General features: G+C 40.8%; 1 protein-coding gene across 1 annotated transcript in view; it reads right to left on the reverse strand.

Annotated features, from left to right (window-relative positions):
- Nucleotides 1-15,151, reverse strand: part of PRRC1 (proline rich coiled-coil 1) — a 39,290-nt gene extending 24,139 nt beyond the window's left edge. Inside the window, exons 1-6 of the mRNA XM_082724102.1 lie at nucleotides 14,950-15,151; nucleotides 10,589-10,711; nucleotides 9,537-9,926; nucleotides 7,437-7,597; nucleotides 4,077-4,179; nucleotides 1,215-1,378 (exon numbers count right to left, since the gene is read on the reverse strand). Coding sequence (XP_082580228.1) covers nucleotides 1,215-1,378; nucleotides 4,077-4,179; nucleotides 7,437-7,597; nucleotides 9,537-9,926; nucleotides 10,589-10,691 — 921 coding nt within the window. The 5' untranslated portion in view covers nucleotides 10,692-10,711; nucleotides 14,950-15,151. The remainder of the gene's footprint in view (nucleotides 1-1,214; nucleotides 1,379-4,076; nucleotides 4,180-7,436; nucleotides 7,598-9,536; nucleotides 9,927-10,588; nucleotides 10,712-14,949) is intronic.
- Nucleotides 15,152-22,088: the final 6,937 nt, after the last annotated feature.

Consider the following 22,088-nt stretch of genomic DNA (forward strand, 5'->3'; position numbering starts at 1 on the left):
TGTGGAGGAGTTCTGCTGCAAAAAGAAGCAACTAAAAATTAAGGTATTAGATCATGAGAAGAGGAGGTAAAAAAAAAATCTGTTAAAAATTTCTTTTGTATGCTTTTTAAAGCGAGAGAAATATTTGTATGCTGATGACCTGGTTCAGTGTTCATTTGTTCCTGTGTGTCTATATACTGGTGGTAATAAATAAATAAATAAATAAATAAATAATATGGGAGGACAGGATTCTTGGAACTTTAACCTTCACTGGTTTGGGGGGACCAGTTCTAGTTCACTGGAAATTGGCCTGGTTTTATGCAGACATGGGACAAATTTTTAAAGAGTAACAGGCCAGAAGACAAACTGTGTAATACTGAAGTGGTGGTGTCACTATGCACTTGTATGAAATTTCTCTTTAAAGTAAGTTATCCTATCATCTGTCCCTGTTATGGAGAGTTTATTATGTATAGACTTGATCACAAGATTCTCTTCTCTCACTATGGAAAAACTAAGGCAGTGCCCTCCTTTTGATATTACTACTGATAGTAAGATTTAATAGGTCTCTATTAAAAGAGATCCTGGCCAAAAAAAAGAGAGAGAGATCCTAGCAAACTCTGGTTATATAAAGCTGTAATACATACCTATAAGGTGCTAGCTAGTTGGGTCTTTAAGACAAGGGAATTAAAAGGATGGAGAAAGGAAGAATCAAGCCGAGGAAGCAAGGGAAAGCTTTCTGAAGAATGCTGAGTCCCGTCAGCAAGCACCAGGGAAAAGGCAGACTTAGAGGGTCAATCTAGAACCTGCCAACTGGAGCCCCATTACTACTCTGGAAAATTTCAAATATGTTAAGAGTTTCCAAAACCATGAAGAAATACATAAGTATAAATTATTATTATTAACAGTGATAGTAATATAAAGCTTACAGAATTCAAGTAATACTATAATTTCAGTATAAAATGTTTAAGTTCAGTAGGACTTACAGGTTAGCAATCGATTAAGATTTCTTCTGAACTACTCTCTGTATTCTCTGCATGTGTTTCCTGCCCGCCCCAAGCATCAAACCTGACCCTGTATCGTTGTAACACAACAGTTGTCAAAACAAAAACCAAGACGATCAATACCTCAGAATGTAAAAACCCATTAGCTCCATAAAGACCAAAGATTATCACCAGAATTATGAAAAAATTAACTGCCAGTTTCTTTATGCTGAAAAAAAGTATTGTATTACTCACTTTTAATCCAGCTGCATAGCCTACCGGCTGTGGGGCAATATTGGACTGTCCAGCTTCCCCTATGACCACAGCTAAGCCAAAGACCTCCTGGAAGGCATCTCGGACAGCAGCAACTTTTACTTCTTTATTTGAGGTCACTACAATATCCAGTTCACCTCCAGATTCTACAAAGATCAGAAGAAAATTTTAATTCCAAAATAAAATAATAAAATTCTCTTAAGCAAAATGCCATATACTAACATTTTAGTATATAATTATTACCAACCTCACAAAATACCGCAAGACACAAATGATGAACTTTTTTTATAGGCTGAAGAAACTAAGACTGATAATGCCTTGTCCAAGATGACAAAGCAACTTACTTAGCCATGATGTCGGGACTCAAACCTGTATCTGCCAAACTCCAAAATCCTCTTCACTACACAGCTGATCCATCACACACATTTTCATCCCCTCATCTCATAGCATCTTATTACAAGTGTTTAGACCCAAACTACCATCTTTTCCCAACTTAAAAAGGAGCATTTTTTTTAAAGAAGATTTTATTTATTTTTTTGTCAGGGAGAGAGAGAGAGAGAGACAGCACGAGCGAGTACAGGCAGACAGAGTGGCAGAGGGAGAAGCAGCTCCCTACGGAACAAGGAGCCCGATGTGAGACTCGAACCCAGGACCCTGAGATCATGACCTGAGCCAAAGGCAGCCGCTTAACCCACTGAGCCACCCAGGCGCCCGGCCTTTTTGTTAATAAGCAGTGCCACCTTTAATGATGATGGGAAAAGTAATTCTAAGAATGTAGGAACCTAAACTGTGCTACAATCCATTTCTAACAGTTCTTGTGTTTTCTTGATATCTCTGAAAGTGTTATGATGTCTAGAATATTTCTCTAAAAATACCTTGGGTTTTAATTCAAGTTTTGTTACATCAGAATGGCCTTGTTTTCACTGCCTGTCAATAAGGTGTCAACTTTTTCATATTAGTTTTACTGCTTTTTACAGTTACCTGATCAAGATCATATGTTAAGTTATGATATTCACTAACAGGCATTTCATTTTGTACCTTCCCCCAGAATCCTACCCCCTTCACCTTTTGCCTTTTTCTTGATGTCAGGCAGACTACTGGCCTGAGATAAAGCCTTGGGTGTGAATCCTGACTTCATTAGCTCTGTTACGTCAGTGAAGTCACTGAGCTTGTTTCTTCACAGCAAAGTATTGGCCACCTCATAGGGCTTGTTCTAAGGAGTAAATAACTGCTTTCACAGTCTAACACAGTACCTATTAAAATAGCAAGGACTCCAAAAATACTAATTTCTTTCTTTTCCTCATTCAAAATATGGGATTGTGGCGGGTGCCTGGGTGGCTCAATCGGTTAAGCATCTGCCTTCAACTCAGGTCATGATTCCCTAATCCCAGAATCAAGTCGCACATGGGGTTCCCCACCTACTAGGGATTCTGCTTCTCCCTCTGACCCTCCTCTGTCTCGTGCTCTCTCTCACTCTAATTAATAATGTCTTTTTTTAAAAATTTTATTTATTTATTTGACAGAGAGAAATCACAAGTAGGCAGAGAGGCAGACTGAGAGGGGGAAGCAGGCTCCCTGCTGAGCAGAGAGCCCAATACGGGGCTTGATCTCAGGACCCTGGGATCATGACCTGAGCCGAGGGCAGAGGCTTTAACCTACTGAGCCACCCACGCACCCCTCTAATAAATAATGTCTTAAAAAAAAAAAAGACCTCATGAAGAAAAAAATATATATGATGTATGAATTATGTCAAACTCGATTATTATGAATATAGGAAGTCTTATCTATGGTAGAGTCCAATTTCTAAATCCTCGGGCATTTATAAGAACAATTCAGCTGACTTGATACTTAAATCGATTTTCTACTTTCAGGGAAGCAAAGTAGCTAAGTGCAGAAACAAACTGAACATGGGCTCAATCTAGCTCCACCAAGCTGTGTGGCTGAGGATAATCATCTCTCTGAACCCAAACTCAGAGAGATCATCTCTTCCTCATCTACAACTTGAGGAAAGAAAATACTTACCTTGCAGAGTTCCTAAGTACTGTCTGGCAGAGCAAGCACTTAATAAATGATAATTCTGATAATAAAGGACAAAGATCTTGTTCTTTGACATTTACTGGTTTGTAAACTACCAACAGGATCAGGACTGCTGAAAGCAACTGATTTTTTATGGCTATTGAAAATCTCTGTCCTAGTGCACAGCTTTGGCTTCCAAGGTGCTATGTTTAACAGAATGACTAATAATTGCCCACGGATCCCATTAAAGTGGTTGTTTCTTCACATAGTGGACAGGTACACTCAAAATTAAATGGCAGACAACATGTATGCCTATGTCATGTCTACAGAATTCTTGGGAAGGAGGATTCAAGGTTGGTTAAAACAGCTCCCCCGCCAAACCTATTAATCAGATATTCTTAATAAATAGACTAACTTCCTCTAAAAATATTATTCCCAGGTTAAGTCTAATTACATTTAATTAAAACAGATAATTGGACACTTACCAAAATCAAATATAACCAATATCACTTCAAATGTCCTTAGTGAATAAAGGAAAATTCATACAATGTAACGCTAACCATATTTACAATTAAAATATACTACTTACAGTTAAAGCGTACTAATTAGTATACTAATGCATATTGGTCTCACTCCTCCCAAAGTTCATCCTATGGTGTTTTCAAAATTTGTGACTAAGAAAAAGATAAATTAATAATACTAAGACTTATAAGCAACTTACAACATAGGATTTTCACTGATTACAAGACTATAAAGTAACAGTGAGAGCCTGACAAAGGCACATACTTTAAAAACACAGGCAGACGCTGCTCTATCTTAAGTACATACTGATATATGGAGCCATGCCGGGGTCCAGCGTTGTAATCATGCTTTCTACTGAATGTTTTGTTTTATCAAGCACAGATTTCACCATAGGATTTCCGGCCACACCCTGCACAAGATAAAATAACACATAAACACCCATTCTAAACAAAGAACACCTGATGGTGTAAGAAAACTCTTATGTTTCTGAACATCACAGACTTGTAATTTGGTAAAATATAAGAAAAACAAGGCTACGGCAATGTCAAATTGCTGTTAAGTTTTCAAAAGGCTCACTCTCACATTCTCTTTTTCTCACAGACCCATGGCAGTGTGCAGACCACATTCTGAGGAGCACTGACATAGGAATTCCATGTACACATACATACGTGCATTCATTTTATGGATGTATATATTCATATGTATTCATTATACACATGTATCCCTATATATGCATCTTATTTCTTTGTATGTATATATTTTAATTTCATTTCACATCTTTTTATTTATAACAAAGACTAGGCAAAACCTATCCATCAAGGTCCCAAATAAAAACTATAATTAGTTGTCTCCATAAACACATACTTTGCTCCCTAAGAAAAAAATAAGAATATCAACATTTCTCATCATTACTCCCCAAATTTACCTATTAATATATATTACTCTGCTATCTTCTATTAACATTTTTTTCTACTTCCCATTTGTTGTGTTTATTCCCAAATTTTCTCTTTTAACTCAGCCCTATTCCTCTGAATTCTTAAAACCACACTATTAAACAGAAGGAACCAGGTCTGAGTATTCCTTTCTTGGGCTCTACTTCTCCCGTGGTAAAAAATACTTCAGGGGAGCAGTGGCTTCTGAGATGGCACCTGGTTAACAGGCCATCATTCCACTTCTTCCAACCAATCACTTAACCAAGGTGGTTCAGAGAAAAGCTGAATCCTTAATATTGATATTTAGAACTGTTGACCAATCTTATGCAGAATATTATTAGAATGATTTATAGGACATATAGAGTTGAGTTGGATACAAGTGCTAACAGACACACTGACACATGCTCTTAACCAGGGAAAGTAGTAGTAATCCCTGTATGAAGAAAACCTTGAAAAGGTACAGAAGGATTAAAAAAAAAAAGGAAAATGGGAGCGCCTGAGTGGCTCAGCGGGTTAAGCCTCTGCCTTCGGCTCAGGTCATGGTCTCAGGGTCCTGGGATCGAGCCCCACATCAGGCTCTCTGATCAGCAGGGAGCCTGCTTCCCCCTCTCTCTGCCTCTCTGCCTACTTGTGCTCTCTGTCAAATAAATAAATAAAATCTTAAAAAAAAAAAAAGGAAGCTTAGAAAAATACCGTATTTGTGAAACATAAAATTCAAATGTAGGGAATTAGTTAGCCACCTACCAATTTAAAAATATATTTAATATATAATTAAGATCCAGCCAAACCCTCTGAATATTGGGAGGAATGTGACACAGTAATCCCAAAATTCATTAAGAGAAATTAACAGAAAAGAATAGTTAAAAAAAAATTCTCAAATAGAGAGAAACTGGCAAACTTATATTATAAAACCAAATACTAATAGGTCATTATTAATGCAAAGACGTGGAACTGATCTTTCTTTCTTACTCATGAAAGCATACTCCCCATCCTCACCGGAGAAGAAGAGACTTTCACTAAGTATTAGTATAATAATAAACAGAATTAACAGTAACTAAAATAGTAAGGTAATACTGCAGAGACAGGCCAAACAGCAGAACAGAACAGAGTCCAGAAACTGACATTAACACACAACCACGTAACTAAGATAAAGACGACATATCACAACACTGGAATACAATGTTGGAGAAGTCAAGAAAGTGGATGGAAGAACATTAAGCCTGACTTCTATTTTACGTAATAAACTTAAGTGTCAGCAACATTAAATTGGTTAGGTATAAAAAATAAAACCATAAAAGAATTAGAAGAAATCACAGAAAAATATTTACCACATGTTGTGGTGGGGAGAAGGTTATTTTTAATAAAAAAATGAAAAGAAAGACTGAAAAAAAAACTCCTGAAAATTTAGATGCTTTTGTGTCAAAAAAAGGGTAATAAAATTTAAATGTATGATAAAAATATGAGAAAACTGCGATATATGACAGCATATAATTAAATATTACTACATGAGGCACTCTCACAAATTCATTTAGAAAGGAAAATCATCCCAATTCAAAAAATGGGCAACAAATACGACTAGAGACTGCACAAAAGAAAAATACAAACAAACAAACAAAAAAAATCACATGAATAAAATGTTCAAGTTTGGTAACCAAGAAATGTAAATTAAAACGAGGTTATGTTTTTTGTCTATCAAACTAGAAAAAGTTCTATTTCGAATTCATAATCAGTGCCGGCAAGTGAAAAATACTGGGACAGTCTATTTTGATATAACCCTCCTGGAGAGTCATTCTTGTAAGTAATTTTTTAAAAAATGTTTACCCTGACATTCATCAGGAATTAACCTCAATAAAACAAGATGGGCATAAAGATATGCATGTAGGAGTGCTCATCATAGTTTTATTTGTAAGATTTACTCTTACAGGGGCACCTGGGTGGCTCAGTGGGTTACAGCTTCTGCCTTCAGCTCAGGTCATGATCACAGGATCCTGGGATCGAGCCCGGCATCGCGCTCCCTGCTCAGTGAGGAGCCTGCTTCCCCCTCTCTCTCTGCCTGCCTCTCTGCCTACTTGTGATCTCTCTGTCAAATAAATAAATAAAATCTTAAAAAAAAAAAAAAAGAATCAAAGAAAATCAGAAAAAAATTTCCAATTGAGGGGCACCTGGGTGGCTCAGTGGGTTAAAATCTCTGCCTTCGGCTCAGGTCATGATCCCAGGGTCCTGGGATAGAGCCCCACATTGGGCTCTCTGCTCAGCAAGGAGCCTGCTTCCCCCCTCTCTGTGCCTGCCTCTCTGCCTATTTGTAATCTCTGTCAAATAAATAAATAAAATCTTAAAAAAAAAATTACTATTACAGAATACTAAACTACATTAGCAAAATACAGGAAATAAATGCCCTATGGCATGCAGGGCAAAAACAGCCATAAAGGAAAAAAAAATTTCTGCAGAATATTTATGACTGGGAAGATGTTCCTAATATATGCTAGATAAAGACAAACACAAGATACAAAACAGTGTCCACATGTTACTAACCCATTTTGAGTAATCTAAAAAATTACAACTGTAGAGATACGCACATAAAAAGACTGAGAACTACAGAAAACTGGTAATAAGAATAAAAAGAATTACTATTTTTTCTTTATAGCATTTTACGCTTTCAAAATCATTCTAATGAACATCTAATAGTTTCGAAATTAAAAAGTTCAGTATAACTTTCAAACTCAATACCCGTTACCTTAATAAAACCCCAGAGTCCACCAGCAGATGCTTCATCCTGACCTCTACCAACTCGAGGATCTTCTTGTTCCTCTGGAAACGTAATGGCTGATGTGGTTCCTGGTCCTTGGGCCAGAGATGTCAAACTGGCTTGCTGAGTAATGGGAGTTGGCAAAATACCTGGCATGTGGCAAAAATTTCCAATATATATAATTTATTTCATAAGCGACTTTCTATGAAAAGAAGATACACTGTAGGAGAGGAGTACTCAAAATAGCTTTCATATTTTATAAACGTTTTGGTGATTCTTGGCGTACATAATGTAAATACATACTCAGGCATTTCAAGACTGAGGTATGCACTCCAAGAATCACCTAAACCTTTATAAAATGCAAACAAAAACAAAATTCTCAAGAAATTTCCTGCCCTTTCTGTAGACTTTTTAACCAAGTGTCCTGAAAAAGGACAAAATATGTATCAAAAAGTACTCCCTGTTGGTCCTATTTAGCACATGGATGTGGACAACTGTAATTCTAATCCCTTTAATGCATAAAAATAATTGATGTGAGCACCCAAGACCAACATATAAAAGCATGTAACAATATTTATTTTATATGCCCTACTTTAACTCAAAAAAGAAAATTCATATATTCAAAGAGATAGACATAATGCCTATATTATGCAAAATATTTTATTAGTAAAACTAGATTAGCAACGTTGGATTAATAAAAATCAGAACGAAATTACTTCTTTTCCTAAAACTAGACGTAACAGGCAAAGGATGACAAGGACGAAGTTTTAATACTGGTTTCCAACAATCATTCCAGGGAAGCTAGAAAAGTAGGTGTAACCGATTTAGAAAAGAAGATGGCCCATTACCATAAACTTAAGGCACACATGAAGCTTTTATTTGGTTTTAAATTTTTACCTGGCTAAATAAAAATACTCCCTACTCCCTGGACCATCCTTTTAAGTAAAGCTTTTAAAAAAACTCTCAAATATCACCTTGCTGTCTCTCTGTAAGTATACAAAATATTAGAACAAGTATTTAAAATTTTATCTGACACTACATACAGTATACATACTCTACATTTTATAACACACAAAATTTATCACTAGTAACATTACCTTTATTTTGATAATGTAAATATCAAAAAGAAAACTCCAGAAATCAAAGACATGAGTTAAAAGTAAAGCGGCAAAAAAGAAAAAAGTTTAAAAAAAAAAAGTAATGCAGCAATACTAAAACCCTCAAACAGTACTGAAGAGAAAGTGAAATGGTAAAAATGCCTTGGAAAACAGTCTAGCAGTTTCTTGAAAGCAAACAATTCCATGCCTAGTTATATACCCAAGAGACGTGAAAATATGTCTTCACAAAAACCTGTACACAAATGTTCATAAAAGCAGTATGTGTAATACCAAAAAGTAGAAACAACACAGAAGTTCATCAATGGATGAAATGAATAAACAAAATGTGGAAGGAAAATCCATACTACAGAATACTGACCCATAAAAACAGAGTACAGACACATGCTACAACATGGATGAACTTAAAAATACCCTGAGGGGAGCCTGGTTGACTCAGTAGGTTAAATGTCTGCCTTCGGCTCCAGTAACAATCTCAGGGTCCTGGGATGAAGCCCCGCATCAGGCTCCCTGCTAAGCAGTGAGTGTGCTTCTCCCTCACCTCTTCCCACACTCATGTGCTCACTCACTTGCTTTCTCAAATAAAATCTTCAAAAAAACACACTAAGTGAACGAAGTTTGTCACAAGACTATATATGGTATGATTCTATTTATATGAAAAATCCAAAATAGGTATACTCATAGAGACACAAAGCTCATGAATGGTTGTTTGGGGCTGTGAACATCAGGAGCAAGTAGGGAGTAACTGCTAATAGGTAGAGGGCTTCTTTTGGGGGTGATTAAAAGGTTCTATAACTGATGACAGTGATGGCTGCACAACTCTGTAAATACTGTGACAACTACTGAATTATATACTTTAACGTAAGGGTAAATTGTATGATATATAAATTATTTGCCAATAAAGCAATTATTTTAAAATGTATTTAAACATTAACTGTAGCCATTTATTTCAAAGTATCAGTAAGAGAATTACCTGTTACCGGAGGTGCGGAGAATGACGGCATCAGGGGTGTCTGGGGAGCTCTTCCTGCATGTCCCCTTGTAATGTCGTAAGTTGCCCCAACGGAAAATCCCGATGTGGGAGGACCAGAAGGGGGTGCAGATAAAAGAGTGCTTTGGGCAGACGATGAAGCCGGGAAGTGGGACAGAGGAGGATTACTGAAGGCAGCAGCAGGTGGTGGAGAGACAGGAGGTGGGATAGAAGTCGTGAGAGCTGGAACAGAAGGGACCGGTGAAGGCGGCACGAAGGGCAAGGGTGCCGAGGGCCTCACGGGAGGGAGGGACGGCTGAGGGGTGGAGTACGCATGTGGCGGCAAAGACTGTATGGAGGACACATTTGGAGAAGAGAAAGAACTGGTTGCAGCTGGAAGATGGGAAGGAAAAAAACCCCACAAAAATTAGAAATGCTTTTCATTCACTTAGTTTTCAAAGTATCTCATTACTTTTTTACTGCAAAATTTAAAAATTTAACAGACCATAACCCATTAATTATCTTTAATGTGTTATTTAAAATATACAACACATACGACTAAGTGCAAATGACTTTCAACTCCCCTAACTAAAAGTAGCAGTTACATAAAATTAAGTTACAGTCCTATTCGTAAATAGATCTTTATGTTTTCATTCATTTTGCTTCCCACCCCACACCCAAGAAAATAGAGCTGTTTTTCACCCTTGATGCCTTTAGCATAAAAACCTACAAAGTGACTCCAAAATTTTGGTCAGGAGGCTGATCATCACAAAGTGACAAGACTATGAGACAAAACTAACACATGCTTTTTGGGATACTTTTGTCCTAAGATGACGATCTGTAGTCAGTATGAATATAGAGAACAAAAGTTACCCAAAGGAAAACAAACTTTTGGGCTTCAATAAAAAAAGTTCACTATTCAAAAGTTCCCACTTCATCGTGGGAAAAATTAGAAATGTTTTCGTCTATGTATTTTTCTTATAACCGACTCTGAGGACAGTTAACAACATCATTACTACCGTCCAGCCACACCAGATGCTGGCGACGCCACGTACCTAAAGGCAGCGGGGTGGAAGCTGCGGCAGCTGCAGCCAGGCCTGCGGGGTGTGGTGGAGGAGTCCCCGGCGGAGTTGTCTCTATTCCGCTCTCTTCCATCATTTTTCTTCAATTATGGTTTACTGTAAAAATAGAGAAATGGAACATATATTGCACAGTAATCAAGTGTAGTTTCAAAGAATAATTTTAGAAAAAAAATCATCAAGACACAGAGGTCTATACAATTTATAATGCCACTTATTTCTGGATAAAGGCTCTGTCAAAACTCCTAGAAAAACATTGTCTGTGACAATGTTTAATGTGCACATAACATTTTCATACACATACCTTATAATTGAGAAATAATTTTATATTATTCATAAATTTCAAACAATAACTCACTAATATAATTTTTTGCCACATGAATCTACGTTAGACTTTTATCTTCATTCTAGTTACTAATACATTTAAAATAAAAATATGTTAGCTTATTTTTCTTCTTCTTTTCCCATAGAACATTATATATGGGCTATTTCTATTAACATGAAAAAAAAAACTGAAATGTGCTCACTTTCCAGCGCCTCTAGTTCACATTTAAAATCATACTTAGTAATGGCTAAATGATATGTCTCATATTTTAGAAATGTTAAACTAGATAGCAGGATCCTAAGAGAAAAATGGATTATCAAATATGGGAAAACTTCCTTAAAAATTAAAAACTTCAAGTCTGTCTCAAGTATAAAATCAAAACTTCTAAATAAAACTTCTGCTTTTGATTTTGATGTGTTCAGTCATTTAACAAATACTCAATGAAAGTCAACTGCTAGCCAAGCACTGTACCAGTGCCTCTGGACATACAATGTAAACAAAGACAAACAAGATACTTACAGTCCAGTACAGCAGAGGGTCAAGTAATACCACCAATGAACTGTAGCCTTAATTATGTGCTCTGAGGGTAAGAACACCATCCTATTTGAGGGGAATACGATTTTAGTTGAGTGAGGAAAGGAAGTCACATATAAACAGAGATCTAAGATGCAGAATTTCATTAGGCAACGGGAAAGAAGTAGGGAAGGTTCCAGAAAAAGTGAATATACACCAAGTATACAAGCGTAAAGTAGAGGGAACAAGACATATTCAAGAAAACCCATGTGACAAGGAACAGAAAAAAAGATGAAGACTGGAGACACAGGCAAAAACCCATATCGTGTTGAACCTTATAAACCACATCAAGGAGTTGGATTTTTTAAGGACACAAAGGCACCGTACAGCATTCAAGCTGGGGATGACATATTTGCCTTCTAACTTTTTTGAAGAAGTTTTAGATTTGCAAAAAGATGCAAAAATAGACCAGAGTTCCTGAGTATCCTAACCCCAGCTTCTCCAACCAACAGCATCTTACCTAACTGCAGTAGAGTGATCACACCCCGGAAATTAACACTGGTGCTGTACTAGTAACCAGTGATTTTATTTGGGTTTTCACCTGTTTTTACATGTGTATGCTTCTGTCTGTGTGTGTAGCTCCATGAAGTTTCATCACACACAAAGACTCATGTAACCAACTCCACTATCATTCTAAAGAATCTCCTTTGTGGTGCTCCTTTGTCAGAGCCTCCCACTAACCACAGGCTGTGACAAGAGACTGTTCTCTATCATTTTCTCATTTAATGAATGTTACCTAAATAGAACCATACAGCATATGACATTCTGAGACTGGCTTTTTTTTTTTTTTCTTCAGTCAATATAATGCTCCTGAGACCTATCCAAGTTGTTGGATGTATCACTGGTTGGGGTTTTTAAAATTTCTGGATGGTATTCCATTTTACTGATGTGCCACAGTTTATCTATTGGTCTGGTAAAGGACATTTAGGCGAATTCCAGCTTTTGGCAATTCATATTTGTGTTCTGAAAACACTCCTCTGACCACAGTATGCAGGTTGGGATATAGGGCAGTCAGAGTAAATGCAGAGAGACTATTAAGAAGGAGAGTAGTTCATATAGGAACTGATAACACCCAAGGCAAGTGCCTCTAAAGTGCAGGGAGGGGAGGAGGGACCCAGAGGTCATTGGACAACATCTGAGACATTTTTCATTGTCAGAACTAGAGGGACTACTGGTATCTAGTAGGTAAAGGCTAGGAATACAACTAAAAATCGCACAGGGCACAGGAAAACCCTCATAAGAATGAATTATCTGGCTCCACATATCAATTGTAGCAAGAGTGAGAAGCTTTGGCCTAGACTAATATGATGACAGGGGAGATAAGGAAGAATGAGTAGATTCAAAAACTGGAGATGGGGCATGACTTACACAAATGTATAGATGGCTATGCATTCACTAAGACAGGGAACACAGGAAAAGGTCAAGAGGTTTGATATCTTCTTTTTTGGGAAGGGGCATTATGCGCTGTTTAAAATTGGACATACCGAGTTTAAGCTCCTTGAAACATCCAAATAGAGACACTGATGAAGTCTGTGGTTTAGCCGTAAGTGTAGGTTTCTTCAGTTTACTGAGTCCTAAAGTCGTGTTCTGGGATAAGGTTATCTAAGGAGAGAATATCAAGTGAAAAGGAAAAGATGACCCAACCAATCCTTGAAAAAATGCCTGGCAGGTGAGCTTGCGAAGAGTGAAATGACCAAAAAGGAGAAAACCAGGAGACGGTGGTGTCCAAAAGCTAAAGAAGTTCCAAGGTAGGAAGGGGCAGCAGTACCAAATGCTGCAGAAATGCCAAAGTACTGTGATATCTGAAAGAATGTCATTGATTTTCCAAACTGAAGATATGAACACAGGGAGAGCAGTTTCCATGGAAAGAGCAGGGCTAGAAGCCAGTTTCAATTGGACTGAGTAGGAGGAGGTGAGGTAGAAATACACAACACTTTGAAAGAGTCTGGCTGTGAATGTGGAGGAAATATCTATGGCATTTAAGTCGAGACCAGGGATCTGGGAGGCAAGCATCTTTTCACTCAAGTACCTCAACACCAAAGTGAGATAAACTGGAACACAAACAGCCTTCTGGGGACTTGATCCCTCCCTGCCAAAGCCACCTCTTTTCATCTCCCCGTTTTCCTCCTTACAGATGCTACCAAATCCTCACAATGGCCAGTAAAAGTCCTGTTTAAAGATAATCTTGATCCCTAAATTAATGAATGTGTTGGCAAAACAGTCTCTGCAATGAAAACAACTTATAACCTGCAACAAAGGGTCAATTTCTTTCCGTCTTTAAAAGACACACTAAGAAGTGGCTTAATGAGGTTATTAGGTAAATTCGGTGTAAATAAACATTATGCCTTCTTACTGAAGAAAAGCTACTGTGATTACAGTGAAGTGTCAGACTTGGTAAAGGTTTTAGTGCATACCTTTTCAGCATAGGAAGTGTTATTAAGGTGTCAACATTAAAGAAAGTAATGAAAAATAGCTTAGAAAATTGAGTCCTCAGTCTCTTCGAATTTGCACCTATTATGGTTTTTCTAATACAAAGTGAATGGCTACTTATAAGAATACAATAAAGAAATGGAATAATGCAGCTTTGATCAAAGTAAAAGCCTTAAAAGCAGTTATTACTGGTGCTCTAGCAAACAACGAACGCCAAAGCAGGATGTGAGAGTTTTGTCTACGCATTCTCAGCTGTGACCCCAAAATAAACTTCCATAAATGTTAACTGAATGAAAGAATGGCTGTAAAGCAGAAAGACCGGAACGCCAAAATGTCATGTTCCCAAGCAAGTACATGTTGTCACTCAAAAATACCTACCCTGACAGGCAGAAATGAATATAAATTCTGCCCATCTAGGATAGGAGCTATCCTGCCAGTTTGCCGGAAGCCGGTCCCAAAGGCGAACAAAGAGCAGAATGCAAAAGCCAGGGCACCTGGGGAAAATAAACTCCTTCCCACTGCCATTCCCAGGGCACGGACCCAGGAGCCGGGAGAAGGCGGGAACGGCCGGCATCCTGTGCCCGGAGACAGAGGCCTTCCCGCAGGCCCTGCCACGTCTCCAGGCCGGGCCGGGCTAAGGTCAGCGGGCGCCTGTGCCGCCCGTCCCGTTCGGCCGCCCGCGCGCTGGAAGGCGGAGCCAAACGGTCAGGGGCGCCAGGCTGGGTCCGCACCCCGGAGCAAAGGACGGGAACCGGACCCAGGACCGGCACCCACAGTGCTAAACGCGCGGCAGGGACTGCTCGCCTGGCCAAGGGTCCCCGTGCCGGGCCGCACTGGACACGCTAGCACAGCCTGCGCTCGGGACTCCACTGCGGGGCTCCGAAGCGACCCTAACCATCCCGCGGCGCTGCCCGCTGGCCCGCCCACCTGGAGGGGTCGGCGCCCGTTGGCGCCCGCATCCCATCCCACCGCCCGTCAGCACCTGCGTCGCTGCCAGGCTGACGCTTACCTGGGGGCCCGAGAGAGCGTATGCGTGGCAGTTGGAAAGTGCAGGACAGGACTTCGGGGTGCTAAGACTACCGCTCGGAGAAGACCGCGAAGACGCCGGCAAGAGCTCACCGCTGCGCGTCCCCGCCTCCAAAATGGCCACCGAAGGCGCACGCCCCTGCGGCTGCCACGTCGACCACGCACCGCCCCGCCCGCTGGGAGCCTCTGGGTCGCGCCCGGCCCCGCCCCGCCCCGCGCCCCGCCCATGGGGAGCCTCGTCGCGCCCCGCCCCTCCCGAGAACGCAGGTTAAACTCGTCTGTGTACCTCGGCCCTGAGGTGCTGCTACCGGGGTACTCGGCCCCGGCCCCTCTGGGAGCAGGTCCAGCAGCACGGTCATGCTTCCCACTCCACAGCCCTACACGCGAGAACGGCATCCTCGTTACCAGGTGTAGCTCGCTTATCCTGCGCGGTGGCCGCCCACGGAGTGGCGATGAGCCAGCCAAAGTCGTCCTGTCCAATCCCCAACTGCAGAAAGGAACCCCCTTCACAAACGCGACAGGCAGGGGACTTGCGTTATTTACCAAAATTTCCAGAAAACAGCCGTTGCATCCGGAGAAATAAAAAGCGGGTGGGTAAAGGGTAGCAGCTACTGTTACTTTTTGCCCCAACAATATTTAGTACATGTACATTCTTTTTCTTAATTGAAAAAACGAAAGGCAAAGATTATTAACCTTCTTAACCTAATGTGACACACTTAAAGCAGTTCCTGAAACAGTTTGTGCTCAATAATGCACATTAAATAAATAAGTGAACGGTGTGCGAGAGAGGGAAATAAGGAATCTGAAACCAGAAGTCTGGGTTTGTAAGGTTCCCCGGGTGGCTTCCACACACGTCAAGATCCCAGGGTCCTGGAATGGAGTCCTACCTCAGGCTTCCTGCTTACTGGGGAGCCTGCTTCTCCCTCTCACTCTGCCACTCCCCCTGCTTGTCCTCTTGCTCTTTCTCATAAGTAAGTAAGTAAATAAATAAATAAGTAAATAAAATCTTAAAAAAAAAAGTCTGGGTTTGGGTCTGACGCTACCCTAACACTAGTCATGCAGCTGTGCCCTTGTATATAGTTACTTCACTTAGCCTTCTCCAGTCTCCCTAATTCCATCTGTAAGATGAGAATATTATACTCAGGCAGGTAACAGTCCAAATGAGTAGTATGAAAGCACTTTTTCAACGGCTGAGTGTTAAACACATGAAAAATTGTTTTTGTTCCTTCCAAATTCCTTTAGGAGCCCATTTCTAGATTTCACATGAATAGATCTCTTGGACTTGACAGTTGCAAGTATTCTAAAATGTCTCATTAAAGAGCTGACAGTATTAAACTATGCCCTCTCTTCAGATCTTCCTTCACCATTACAGTGTGTTGTTTCTTTTGGTGGTGACTCTTATTCCATCCACAGAGAATGTGTGTAGGTAGCTATCCAGGTTACTTTTCTAGAAGTGCTGTTTGGGCGGGCCTGAGAGTAGTCACCATCTCCATCTTCTTTGGTCGACACCCTTAATAGCTATAAGGTTTATTCGTTTCTTCATTCAACAATTATTTATCACTGACTGCACTGTACAGAGCATTAATACCAGAAATGTAGAACGAACAAGACGGACAAGGTCCTGACACTCAGGAGGCTTTCATGCTCAACAGGAGAAAGAGAGGCTATGAACAGGAACACAGAGTATTTACAATGAGCACTTTCAGGATAATCAATAAACAAATTTGTTTAGACAGTAATTGGCCACTTTGGATAGGAGGGGTGAGCAAGGCTTCTCTGAGGAGGTGGGACTTGAGCAGGGACGTGTAAGGAAGCAGGCCTGTGGTTATCTGGCTGGAAGGAAGGGCACACAAAGGCTCCAAGGGAGGTGTTTGGCACCTTTGTGGAACAACAAGGAAACAGAGACTGGGTGGATAGAAATGAGGTCAGAGGGAAAGTAGGGCCAGATCATATCCAGCTTTTCAGGCCCTGGTCAGAACTTTGGGTTTTATTCTGAGAGAAATGGGAAGTGGAAAGGTTTGAACAGAGGACTGGCAAGATTTGAGTGTAAAATCACTGATTGCTGTGACTATAGGGGACAAAGGGACTAGCACAGGATGGCCAACACCACCACGTTGGTGGCTTGTGCAGCTAACTGGGCAGAGAGGGAGGTGATGCTCGTTCTAGATATATCTTGAAGGTTGAGTTGTCATAATTCACTGATGGATGGAACATGACCTGTGTCAGTTTCCTCAGACTTCCCAACAAATCACCACAACTGTTTAGAGAAAAAGACAGCAGTCTTTTTTTTTTTCCCCTCTCACAGTTCTAGAGGCCAGAAGTTCAAAATCAAGGTTCAGCACGAGCTCCCCAAAGACTCTGGAAGAGAATCCTTCCATGTCTAATTTCTGGAGGATCCAGATGTTCCTTGGCTTCTACCAGCAAGACTTCAATCTCTACTGGTCTTCATTGTGGCCTTCTGCCTCTGTGTCCTGTACCACTGTATTTCAAACCTCCCTTGAACTTTTTTTTTTTTAAGATTTTATTTACTTTTTTGAGAGAGAGACAGTGAGAGAGAGCATGAGCAAATAAAGGTCAGAGGGAGCAGCAGACTCCCCGTGGAGCTGGGAGCCTGATGTGGGACTTGATCCCGGAACTCCAGGATCATGACCTGAGCCCAAGGCAGTTATCCAACCAACTGAGCCACCCAGGTGTCCCTCCCTTTACCTTTCTAAGCATACATACCATTGCATTAAGGGTCCCTCCTAAACCCAGAATGATCTTATTTCAAGATCCTTGGGGGGCGATCTAAACCCAATTCCCAAATAAGCTCACATTCACACTTATCTTCTGGGGAGGCTGCCATTCTGCCCACCAGTTGGGTGGTATTTCCCACATGAGTTGAGGTTTGTTTTTTTTCTAGCTTATTTCATAGTCTACTCTTAATTATTCTCAAAAGAGTCCATAATATGTGTAATATTCATATAGATACAGAAGCATGTATTTTGAGGTGGGAAGGAGAAGATGCTGGGACCCCGGGCATCTGCAGCATTGCCTGGAGTAAAGACAGACCTGAACCTGGTCAGAAATAACACAGGCTCTGCAACTCGGAAGAAGTCTTAACCCAAACATTGCATAGAATATACTTGTACTGAACAATTATTCATTGTTTATCTGGAATTAAAATATAAAGATTTATTTATTTAGTTATTTAATAGACAGATGACAAGTAGGCAGACGCAGGCAGAGAGAGAGGAGGAGGACCCTGGAATCATGACCTAAGCCAAAGGCAGAGGCTTTAACCCACTGAGCCACCCAGGCCTGCCTGGAATTCAAATTTAGAAGGCAAGCAAGGTGTGACTGCAAGACAATGTGATAGAGATAAGAACATAAGTCTTGGTACCAGACAACCTGGATTTGAATCCTGGCTCTCTAGCACCTGCTAGGTCACCAGCTAGCCTTGGGCATGTCATTTAAACTCTGCCTTGATTTCTTCACCTATAAAATAAGAACTTATATTAATACCTACCTCATAGTTTGTTGCTTAGGGATTCAATGACTTCATACATGTAAAATGCTGGCAATTGTGATCAGTGCCCATCACAGGGTTCTCTCTGTATTAGCTCACATTCTTGTCTTTTCTAGTCTTGTCATCAACTCAAAATTTCCTTCAGTTATAAATAGGGTAGTTCTGACTCTCACTTTGCCAGGACATCCCCAAATGCGGATGGCTGCCCTAACAAAATTATTAAAAGTTCCCACCTCCTGTTCTCCAAAGGGTTCCAGTTTGGACAGTCTGTCTTATGGTCACTCTAGTTACAGAGATATTGAATCATCACTCTTTCTTAAAAAAAGGAGTTGCTCTTTTTGCACAGGTAGCTACAGCATGAACGTTTCAATACCTGCCTCTCAAACATACACATGTTTGTTGTTACCAGAGTTGATTTCTATTGCCTACAAAGAACTAACTTCTCTTTCTAAAACATATATTTATACAAAGGGCTCCTTTGTATAAATTCAAGGACTCCTCATTGCCTGAATGATAAAAATCTCAAAAATCCAGCTGACCTTCACTTTCTAGATACTTACTCTTTCTGAATCTTCCTCCATATTCCCCAGCCACCAGCTGCATACATGTGGCCCGTCCAGAAACCATATGCCTTCGCTTCTATCGGTCCCTCTGCCTGAAATGTTTTTTTCCCTTTCCACCTCCTACTAATAGATATACTTCACTTTTTAAGGACCTGCTCAAAGTTTTCTTCTATCATAAAACCTTTCACACCGCATCTTTGTTGGTTGCACATGTCTACAGCCCATCTTTGTATGTGAGCTCCTTGATAATAATCACTTTGTTTCTAGAATCCTATTACATTGAAATTTTTAGATAGATTAATCTATGGACATTTTATTGAATTGATTTGAATATCTGGTGAGGACTGATGTAGAGTATACACACGGCAATGATTTTTTTTCTTCCCTAGATATGATTTTATGAAAAATAAATTGTGGGAAACAGAACAAATACACCTCCTTTGGAAAACCAGAAAATTCATTTTGAGCAAGGAACCATGCAACCAAATGAATTCTCTGCCCAAGGAAACACTGTTAATATGCAATAACATATTACAAAGGATTTAAAAACTTTTTCTAAATTTTCACATTTTTACAAAGTTCAAAGTTTGCATAACTTCAGCCTACAGCTCCCAGTGCAAAATAACTCTTAAATATTTATATCTTGTAGGAGTGTTTCTCAAGTCTTTGAATTCATAGAACACTTCACTTTTTCCCTGTAGGTTTTCTGTCTGTTTAGAAAAGAATAGGAAACAACACAGATGTTCTTACAAGCACCTTCATTTTCAAACAATGTTTGAAACTGACAAGTTGCATCCATTCCCTTGGGCAATTCAGTCTTTCCCTAAGGCCTAGAAGTGAAATTTGGGCAAGAGAGTCTAGGAGAGGAACCAGTCCAATCCCTGTAATTCACATATCAACCCAAGTGCTTGTGAACTGACATCCAGTGTCCTTCTCCCCGGCGTCCCACAGAACTGCTTCTGAGTGGGTCATCAGGGTGAAGTGGAAAACACACTGGTGTGGGAACCCAGTACCACTGCTAATTAACAATGCGACTCTGGGGTTACCTTCCCTGAATTTTCATTTCCTCCCCTGACAAGTGAAGGAGAGAGAGCTGAGGGATTTCTGCCGGGAAGGCTCATTACTGCTGGCTTCCTAGCAAGACAAGCAAAGAAAATTCTAAAACTTACCAGCACAGATGGAAAATCCTAGATGAAATCTCAGGACCTGGAATTGGCTGGATGAGCAAGAGGACGATAAATATTACGATTAAGGAGGGTTCCCCCGCCCCAGGAATTGAAGGGTGCTTCCACTTCAAAAAAAATATTTAACCTGATAGAGGACATCTACAGAATAACATGGCAAATATCATACTTGATGATAAGATATGGGAAGCGTTTTTGCACATGTATATTTCCAGCAGTAACAACACACCTGAACTTTTGTGTCTAGTCAGGACACTAATTAAAACTCTCAACGTTTAAAAACAAAATAAAACATCACTCTGTTCCATCGACACTTCCCCTGGTCAGCAAACGGCAACTCTGCTTTTCAAGTTGCTCTTGTACAAAACCCCTAGGCTCACAGTCGACATCCACAGTGATAAGTTCTGTGGGTAGACTCTGCCCCGATAGGCTGTGAGGAAAATGGCGTGCTCCTCTCCCAAACGCATAATCCTGGTGTAATCATGAGACTCGAGGTGAATTCTACTATGCATGTGCCCAGTGTTCCTCCTAACTGTCAAGGTCAACCCCAGTGAGGAAAGCCTGTGACACCCACACAAGGAGGAGTCTAAGGAGACAAGACTACCAAACGCAAGGGGTATGGACCCACCCAAATAAGGGTGAGGTAAGGTTCTTTCCTCAGAGCTTGAAGGGGAGTCAGCCACCACCACTTGTGTTGGGCAGAGACTCAAAGGCAGGCAGTGGGTTGGGAAAGCTTTAGAGCAGCAAGAAGGGAAGGCTTCAGGTACACCCTCATCACAGGCTGAGGGAGGAGGCAGCTGTGGATGGGCCAACCAGAAGCATGGCATTCTGGGGCACCTGTGTGGCTCAGTCAGCTAGGGGTCTGCCTTCAGCTCAGGTCATTATCTCGGGGTCCTTGGATCGAGCCCCGCATTGGGGTCTCTGCTCAGCGGAGAGCCTGCTTCCTCCTCTTTCTCTGCCTGCCTCTCTGTTTATTTGTGATCTCTGTCTCTCTCTCTGTCAAATAAGTAAAATCTTTAAAAAAAATTAAATTTAAAAAGTAGCACGGCATTCTGTGTGACTGACTAGCTGCACATAGTTGGCCTTTCTGGAGGTTTCCTCAATCGGAAGCAATCAATTATTAACCCAACCCTTGCCACTGCAGGCCGATTGCTACAAGGCTGGCTGTTTGCCTTTCTGGGCAGGTTTATGTACAATCTGGCCACTGTCCCTGGGTACGTTCGGTCTCTCAGGAGTATCCTGGTTGAGATCCTGGAACTGCAGAGAATGTGAGGTAAAAACTAAGGAACTCTGAACGCGAGTATGGACTTTAGTTAACAATGGAACAAGAGAGGTTCCTTCATGGTAACATGTGCCACACTCACGTGACAGGTTCCTAATGGAGAAACTAGGTGTGGGGCACAAGGGAACTCTCTGGACCATCTCCTCCATCCTTCCATGACTCTAAAGCTGCTGTGAAAGGAAAGTGTATCTCTAAAACCACCACCACCTTGGAGAAATTGTCACCCCTGCCCTTTCCCTCACCCTCCACACCCAATCCTTGAGCACATCCTTTGACAGGATTTAACTGTAGCCCCTGCCGCTGTCACTTGAGCCCCGACTTCCTCATCCACACCTAGAAATTTTCACGAGCACCCTTCGGGGGCTCACCTGCCTCTACTCCTGCCTCTAAGGTACTTTTCCACAGAGTTGCAGGGTGTCCAGCCTCCAGCAGGATCCAGCCTCTAGAACCTCTCTGTGTCACAGCCCACCAACCTTCCCCTTGTTCTGCTGCTCCCACAGTGGCCTTGGTGCTGATTATCAGCACCCACCTTGCCCACACCTTGGGCCCTCAGCTCCCTCTTCCTGAACACTGTTTCTCTTCCTC

Source organism: Mustela nivalis (genome assembly GCF_964662115.1).
Source record: "Mustela nivalis genome assembly, chromosome: 3".
In the NCBI taxonomy this organism is placed as follows: Eukaryota; Metazoa; Chordata; class Mammalia; order Carnivora; family Mustelidae; genus Mustela; species Mustela nivalis.